General features: G+C 36.4%; 2 protein-coding genes across 3 annotated transcripts in view; both read left to right on the top strand.

The window, feature by feature from the left end:
- Window positions 1–744, top strand: part of LOC107681535 (matrilin-3-like) — a 4862-nt gene extending 4118 nt beyond the window's left edge. Inside the window, exon 4 of the mRNA XM_016477840.1 lies at window positions 590–744. Within this exon, the coding sequence (XP_016333326.1) occupies window positions 590–744 (155 nt within the window). The remainder of the gene's footprint in view (window positions 1–589) is intronic.
- Window positions 745–1232: 488 nt separating this feature from the next.
- Window positions 1233–8625, top strand: part of wdr35 (WD repeat domain 35) — an 18157-nt gene continuing 10764 nt past the window's right edge. The window contains exons 1-15 of one of the 2 annotated variants that reach the window (XM_016477860.1): window positions 1233–1460; window positions 1687–1804; window positions 1966–2037; window positions 2135–2227; window positions 2609–2737; window positions 3772–3905; window positions 4079–4244; window positions 4341–4489; window positions 4909–5034; window positions 5113–5298; window positions 5425–5457; window positions 5795–5851; window positions 5958–6018; window positions 6850–6994; window positions 8241–8310. In XM_016477860.1, coding sequence (XP_016333346.1) covers window positions 1437–1460; window positions 1687–1804; window positions 1966–2037; window positions 2135–2227; window positions 2609–2737; window positions 3772–3905; window positions 4079–4244; window positions 4341–4489; window positions 4909–5034; window positions 5113–5298; window positions 5425–5457; window positions 5795–5851; window positions 5958–6018; window positions 6850–6994; window positions 8241–8310 — 1563 coding nt within the window. In that variant the 5' untranslated portion in view covers window positions 1233–1436. The remainder of the gene's footprint in view (window positions 1461–1686; window positions 1805–1965; window positions 2038–2134; window positions 2228–2608; window positions 2738–3771; window positions 3906–4078; window positions 4245–4340; window positions 4490–4908; window positions 5035–5112; window positions 5299–5424; window positions 5458–5794; window positions 5852–5957; window positions 6019–6849; window positions 6995–8240; window positions 8311–8625) is intronic. The other variant, XM_016477861.1, reaches the window with a different exon arrangement.

Raw genomic sequence — 8625 nt, 5'->3', positions numbered from 1 at the left:
TGTGAAAGCGAAACTACTTTGTTTGGCCTTCCAAAAGAGGACGATATCGCTTCGTCATGCCTGGAGCTGATCCGTGCTGGTCGCTGAGGAAATACTTCAACTTTGCACTGTGGATCGCCGGATCGGCTTTCACCGTGGACGAAGCGGAGTCCAGCCCGGGGTCGTCACATGTGGTTGCTGCAGGCATCACAATATAGTAAAGGACGGAACATTTCTGTCACACGCTTGAGGAATTCAGCCAATCACAACGCACTGGATAGCTGGCCAATCAGAGCACACCTCGCTTTTTCAGACTGATAAGCTTTGTAAAAATCAACGTGTTTCAGAAAGGCGGGGAATAGAGGAGAAACAATAATGTACAGTATGTGGAAAATAATGTGTTTTTTGAACCTTAAACAGCATAAACACATTTCATTACACCAAATACACAAAATAATGTTCTTTTTAGCAGCATCATATGACCCCTTTAAATGAATGCCTTACTGACTCATCAATAATGTTTCATATAATTAATATTATTATTTCATATATAATATTAAATTTTTTTGGTTTTGGTTGATCATTAGTGAAATGATTTTTGCTCATTCAGCTGATTTTGCAGGTTTCGATGCTTGTGCGCTTGGGCACAACTGCCAACATATTTGTGTCAACAACAACGCCTCTTATTTCTGCGAGTGCAGAGAGGGATATGTTATCAACTCTGACAAGAAAACGTGCTCTAAGCAGACCAATGGTTTGTCATAAAAATATGCATCAAATCATTTGAAAAATTCGATGCATATCGTAAAGAATATTTTTTTTGATGCATTCTGAAGAAATGCATCCAGTAACTTTTGTGCACAGAAATGCTTTTTGGCTCAAACTATAAATGCCATATAAAAATGCCATTGAAATCAGACATTTTATCTGAATTATGAATCATTTAAATAAGTATGTGTTTAATGAGATAAAGTGTGCTCTGGAATGTTTATGTTTATGTGCTCTAATAGTTTGTTTTTAAAATTGTCATTATATATGCAGTGATAATTTTATGTCAATGATGTAGGCTATAAATTGAGGAGTGAAGGAAAGATTTGTAGCATTTTCAGTACACAGTAAAACACGTCTGTAGGATTCAGTTTAAAAAATGTGTCCTATAAGGTGATTAGAGAATTAGAACTACAAATACCATGAACGCCTTAATCAAACATCATTTCCGGGTTTTGGTTACCTAGAAACCAAGCAAACCGTTTTACAGGAGCGTACATGCATGGGACGTACACCGAAAATTCAAGTGCCCTGAAGAACGGATTTATTAAACATTTAATTTAAAAGAAGACAACGCTGAAATCCAAAAAAGTATTCGGGACTAAAAAACTTTTAGCACCCCCCCTAAAAACCGAGAGAAAATTGGTTCATAACGCTGAGGCAGGCTAGCAAGCTAAGCTAAAGCAAAGATGTTTATTTATCTCAGTAAGAAGGTAATCGTGAAATATTGCATTATAACTGTATTACTGCTAGCATTATAACAACATTGCTGCTAACTTATATTAATATTTTCTCTGATTGAACGCGGGTTTGTTTATCAGGTTTACTGTTAGTAATTTTCAATTGCTTTTCTTAAAAAGTCGTTTTAATGATAATGACAGCTGTTTCTGCGTATACAACTTATTTATCAGGGCCGTTGGCTTTGTTGTGTGTCCTCAGATTGCGATTCCAAACAATACCGTTTTAAAGTGTGTGTCTTGGAATAAAGACCAAGGTTTCATCGCCTGTGGAGGAGAGGATGGGCTTTTAAAAGTTCTCAAACTTGAGACTTATACAGGTGTGAACCTGGAACTGCCAGTATTTCTGTAGTGTTTTCTGTGCCAATATATACAAAATATGAGCACCAATGTGAATTGTTTACTTCTATATATTCAGCATAGATGTTTGAATGAAGTTATCATCAGTCAACCAATAGTTAATTACATTTATTTTTCTTAGATGATGCCAAACTGAAAGGCTTGGCAGCTCCCAGCAACCTCTCTATGAATCAGACACTGGAAGGACACAGTGGTAAGAACGATAGAGGAGATGTGTCAGCTCAGTGTCTATGCGTTTTGTTTTAGTGTTTGTGTGTTCTGACTCTCTGAGTTTTAATTTTGCAATGCAGGTGCAGTGCAGGTTGTGACTTGGAATGAACAATACCAGAAACTGACCACCAGTGACCAGAATGGGCTCATTATTGTCTGGATGCTTTACAAAGGTACACAGTCTTTTAACAAACCATATAGAAAATACACTGATTATGCACTTTTTTTATGTGTGCATGTGCAACCGTGTGTGACACTTTTTTTTGTGATTTTGTGTCGTCAAACAGGTATGCGTTTTGTTTTAGTGTTTGTGTGTTCTGACTCTGAGTTTTAATTTTGCAATGCAGGTGCAGTGCAGGTTGTGACTTGGAATGAACAATACCAGAAACTGACCACCAGTGACCAGAATGGGCTCATTATTGTCTGGATGCTTTACAAAGGTACACAGTCTTTTAACAAACCATGTAGAAAATACACTGATTATGCACTTTTTTTATGTGTGCATGTGCAACCGTGTGTGACACTTTGTTTTGTGATTTTGTGTCGTCAAACAGGTTCATGGTATGAAGAAATGATTAATAACAGGAATAAATCTGTGGTGAGGAGCATGAGCTGGAATGCTGATGGTCTGAAGATCTGTATTGTGTACGAGGACGGTGCTGTGATTGTGGGCTCGGTGGATGGTGAGCACAGGACTGTTTTTATTATAATTATTATTTAATTTTATATTAAATATATTATTTTTAAGTCAAAACACTACAGGCAAACCCTTTTTTTATACACCGGACAAATTTGTGATTTTGTGTTTTTTGTGTTTCATAACGTTGTTTAAGACTAGTGGAAAGAAAACATCCAAAATACACTTAGCACAATAAAAGAGTTTTTAGTTAAATTAGATTTACATGCACTTTATTCATTTGTGTCTGTAGATTTCAATTACACTATCCTGCTGTTTACAGAACTGGCTTTACTGACAAGATGCGCATTAAATATCGCATGCGATTTATCATGCAGCCCTAATCTTTAGATATCTTTAAAGGCCATTGTCTCAAAATTAGTTTGTTTCTCCTGCACTGAGCCAGAAATCTCCACTTCAGTAGCACTCACATACACTAGATTATATTCTGAAGTTTTTTAAAGAGAGGTTTGTTCATATATAATTTTTATTTTTTTATGCAACATTTTATTCCTAAAGACATTTATTCCTGAATTATTTTTCTGGCTGTAACAGTATTTTTTTAATTAAGAAATGATAAAAAGAGATATACAAAATCCCATCTGTAAAAAAAAAATTTTTTTGAACTCTTAACATCAAACAAACAATCAAACAAGAATTTTAAACCTGGCTTGTCCAATGCTAAGATTTCTGTTCTGGAAATGCATACAAATTAGAACATATTTAAATAGACAATTTATCATTTGCATATATTAACATAACAGTTAAGAAAACTTGTAATACAAAATTTGCAATTCTTAATGTAATCAATCAACTGGCGAAGTGTGGTGATATCTATTAATTTTTTTATCCTATTCACCTGGTGTTTTACATTTTTGTAAGTATTTTGTTATAATATAAAATTATTTTATTATTTATTAAAAAGCAACAAATCCATCAAGACATAGGTGTTTGTTGTTTTATTATATAGTTTTGACTTTTCATCTTGTACATTTTATTTGTGTGAATATAAATGTGTGTGTTTGTTTTGTGATCTTGCAGGGAACAGGATCTGGGGTAAAGAGCTTAAGGGGACCCAGTTGGCACATGTGGCCTGGTCTCCAGATAGTAAGATCCTGCTGTTTGGGATGGCCAATGGAGAGATCCACATCTACGACAACCAGGGAAACTTCATTGTGAGTGCTGAGACACTGGAAACACTCTCTGTTCATCATTGTGTCTTTAGTCAGCTACTTCTACTAGTTTTCCTCTGGGGTCCTGAGGACGTTTTTCACTTTTATCCAGTCAGTTTGAGTAGTACTGCTATTAAAAACACAAATTTGCTCTTATTGTGTGTGTTTATGCCCAGATGAAGATGACCATGAGTGGTTTGGCGAATGCAGCAGGTTCCCTCAGTATATCAGGTATTCACTGGTACCCCGGAACAGAGGGGTATCTGGAACCAGACTGCCCCTGCCTAGCTGTTTGCTTCACTAACGGGCACTGCCAAGTGATGAGGCACGAGAGTGATGACAGTGAGTTTATGCATTTCTTTATCTCTCTTTGTGCATGCTAAGTGACATACATTCTAGTACAGATCTGAGTAAGATTGTGTGTGCGTATGTGTGCAGGTCCTGTGATCATCGAGACGGGTATGTGGCATGTGGCCAGTATCCAATGGAATCACTGTGGCAGTGTTCTAGCTATAGCAGGATCACTCAGAAACAGCGGAGCAGAGAAAGACGTAAATCTTGTTCAATTCTACACACCGTTTGGAGAGGTGAGTACTGATCACACACATGCTTCATACAGACACATTTCAGGTTCTACAAAGATAATACTGTATATCTTGTCATACACAATTGTTCGCAAGTTTGGGGTCGGTAAGACTTTTGTAATGTTTTTGAAAAAGTCTCTTAAAAGTACAGTAAAAACAGCAATATTTTGAAAGATTATTACAAATATGAATAACCTGTTTTCTATTTTAATTTATTTTACAATGAAATTTATTCCTGTCGTGGCAAAGCTGAATTTTCAGATGAATGTCTTAATTCGATTTGTGTTTACTTCGAGTATGACTTTCTGAATTCTTAATCAGAGTATTGTCTTAATCATGTTAAAATCGGAATATTGTTGTCCATGTAAATGTACTCACTTTTACTGTTGATGCACTTATGTCTGATGTCATCACGTGTCTAGCACTTGCGGACTCTGAAGGTTCCGGGCAAGCAAATGACTGCTGTATCATGGGAAGGTGGAGGACTCCGAATTGGCCTAGCTGTAGATTCTTACATTTATTTTGCTAACATTCGGCCAGATTACAAGGTAATTTAGCTGTAAATAATGGCTATAAAATATATATTTTTTTCCTCTCTGTGATAACATCTTACTCTGTCTCTGTAGTGGGGTTTCTGCAGTAACACAGTGGTGTATGCATACACACGGCCTGATAGGCTGGAGTACAGTGTGGTGTTCTGGGACACTAAGAATAATGAGAAGTTTGTAAAATACGTCAAGAGTCTCATGTCCATCACCACCTGTGGAGATTTTTGCATTTTGGCCACCAAAGCGGACGACACACATCCACAGGTACTAAAACAGGGATCTGTTCAGCTTTTCTTCTGATGAAGAGGGATATTGTAAGTTAGAATATTGTTTTAAATCAAATCAAAAGTCATATCTGTGATTTGATCAAATTCTATGTTTTTTTTTCAGGAGGACACTGACACTGAGGCTGGATCAGCTACGGTAAAGACACCTCTTATATCCCAATGTAGTAAAAAGCTATGAAATATTTCCATATGCACTCTGATCACAGACACCAGAAAGTTACAGACAGGAGAGATTTAACAATAATACGTGACTGTAGCTGTTTTCATTGACCATGAGAAACCTGATCAAACATACAGATGTGACTGTATTATGACATTTTACAAAGTAAGAACTAAACAACTAATAGCAACTCTGAACCAGGTCTACGTTCAGTAGGACAGAGGACAGTGGAAAGACAATGTAATGTAGAATTTAATTATGTTAAAACTGAGAAAGCTGTTCTTAAGCACCAGATGCAACCACTTTACCACAGGCATTTAATGAGCTGTCCAATCAAAACACCTCAAAGGATCGGTCTAAGAGGAGAAAGGTATTATGAACATCAGCAAAAAAAAGCCTCTCAGATATTTCCGTAATGCTGTTTTGTGAAGTGTATCCATGCAGTAAAGAGATGCCTGTCTGTCCTTTGTCCACAGTATGCTCTGGTGTTGTGTAACTCCATTGGAACCCCACAGGACTCTAAATACATTGACATCGGTGGGTAAAACATTTTTCACTGTTTCTATATGTAAGTGATCATGCAGATTCAGCAGGTCATTATTGCAAAATAAACTCTAAGCAAGGGTTATGAAGACCCAGAAGCAAATAAATAAATAAATGCACATTTTTGTTGAAATTATTTTATTATTTGAGCTAATGTTTCCTGGGACAACAGTCTGTTATAGAATCAAGCATTCCAGAGAGATGTGTATTAGTAACAAGAGCCATATATTTCTTTGATTATTTCTCATTTTGTCATTTTTGGTTTAAATAAGGCCTGAATGGTCTTATTAGCCCTAGGCTTGAGGCTTATTTGACATATATGTAATTTAGAACAGTTTCTTTGATGATAAGCAAGCAGACTGCTTGTTTTTGTAATGATGTAACACCAACATACACAGTGTGAAAGCTGCGGTGGGAATCCCGGCTCCTGTCCTGTCACTCCCATAGGCATCCCGCTAAATTCCTCCCCTGGTTGGGAGAGCAGATCTGTTCCAGACATTCAGCCTGATCTCTCTGGACAGATTTCAGAGTTGGAACAGCAACAAACAAGAGAATCTGTAGTTACTCATAGATAAACATATTTTTAGGTGAAATCTGTCCTTGAATCCTGCTCTGAATAAAGGTTTGTGTGATTTTCAACAGCCTTTGAAATCGCACAAACCTTCAACAGATAGCTTTGATGTATAGATAAGCTAATGTCACCTGATTTTTGTTAAATGATGTAACTGGTTAAAGGAATTTCTCATCCTTCACTTTCCACAAAGTGAAATTAATACATTCTAGCTGTTCATTCACTATTTTTTTGCTCTCTGTTTGCTGCCACAGACCCCCTGTTTGTCACTATGACGAAGACTCACGTGATTGCTGCATCTAAGGAAGCGTTTTATGTTTGGCAGTATCGTGTGGCTAAGAAACTCACTGCTCTTGAAATCAACCAGGTCGCCAAGACAAGAAAGGAAGGTCGAGAGAGGTAAGGGTCAAAGGTCACCAGTAGTGGGTCACCAATGCTTAAAGAGGGATTTAAAGGGATAGTTCACCCAAAAATAAAAATTCTGTCATTAATTACTCACCCTCATGTCGTTCCAAACCTGTAAGACCTTAAGTTAAGATATTTTTTATCCTTAAGACCTAAGTTAAGATATTTTTGATGAAATCCGAGAGCTCTTTTACCATCATTTACCATTTAAAAGTTTGGTGTCGGTAAGATTTTTCATGCATTTGAATCTCTTATGCTCACAAAGGCTGCATTTATTTGATCAGAAAAACAGTAATATTGTAATGTATTATTGCAATTTATAATAACTCTTTTATATTTAAATATATATTTTTTATTCCTGTTAATTTTCTGCACCATTACCCTAGTCTTGACTCATATGATTCTTCAGAAATCATTCTTGTGTGCGGAATTGCTGCTCAAGGAACATTTCTTATTATTATCAATGTTAGATTGTTTTTAACATTGATAATAATAAGAAATGTTTCTTGTGCTGCTTAACACATTATTTTTGTGGAGACTGTGATAAATTTTTTCCAGGACATTTTGGTGAATAGATGTAAATATTGCTATAAACATATAATGGCTCTATTTTGAATAAATGCTTGCTCAATTAATGTATTAATTTCTTTCAAATTTTTCTAAAATTTAACAAATACACAAGTATTAAATGCAGTAATCATTTCTTTTTATGCTAAGTATAAAAAGAGGACATAGTGATCATGTCATAATTTTAATTAAAAAAAAAAAGAATAAAATAGTACTTTTGTTTTAAGAACATATTAATTAACATTAAGATTTATTTCAGAGTGGAAATATAGCTTCTTCAAAAACTAACTGCATTTGAATTTGTTGTACATGCTTTGTCCCATGTCTCAGACTCAGTGGCTAAATGAAAGAAGCAGCTCTGTGTAATATGTAAGCTTTCATCAGATGAAGTGATGTTCCTTATTGAGGCGTACAGTCTGTGGGCAGGCCTGTCTGCCGGTCTGTCTATCGGGATAGTGTGAGGGTGTGCTCGCTGACGGCAGCACTTTGGAAAAGTTCTGTTCATGGCTGTGTGATGAAATTCTGCGACCCACACACTGGAACGGGACCCAGTGTTCTGTTTGCCTTCCACATGATAGAAATACACTAAGGCATTGCCTCTCTTGCTTATTCTTGCTCACTTTACCTGCACACTGTCTCTTTTCACTCTTGTCTTGCTGACTCTTTTCTCTAGGGTTTATCACATCGATGACAGTCCAAGCGGAACATCAGATGGGACACTGAACTTTGCCAAAGCCTTCACAGTGAGTACACTCAGCACAGACACTTACCTGTGGCTCTCTCAGCCTCTCGTGAGAGGATTAGTGGGAAAAGCTGTCATAGAACACGGCTCAGATAGTCTGTTTATGAATTATTTTATATTTGTGCTATGTTTTCCTTGATCCACACATCTTTATGTGACATCGGTCACATAAGACGCTTCTAAGTGATCCAAATGTCATCTAAACTTGTGTTTACAAGAAGTATGGAGGCTGCAGTCCACTTTTTCATATGACAGCCCTGAGAAAAGGGTCATGACAGTGAGATGTTTTTTTTTTTTTTTTTTTTTTTCAAGCCAA

This window comes from Sinocyclocheilus anshuiensis, unplaced genomic scaffold, assembly GCF_001515605.1.
Source record: "Sinocyclocheilus anshuiensis isolate Anshui unplaced genomic scaffold, SAMN03320099.WGS_v1.1 scaffold2334, whole genome shotgun sequence".
Taxonomy (NCBI): Eukaryota; Metazoa; Chordata; class Actinopteri; order Cypriniformes; family Cyprinidae; genus Sinocyclocheilus; species Sinocyclocheilus anshuiensis.
Note: the sequence above shows the minus strand (reverse complement) of the source record. Positions and strands in the feature narration are given on the sequence as shown.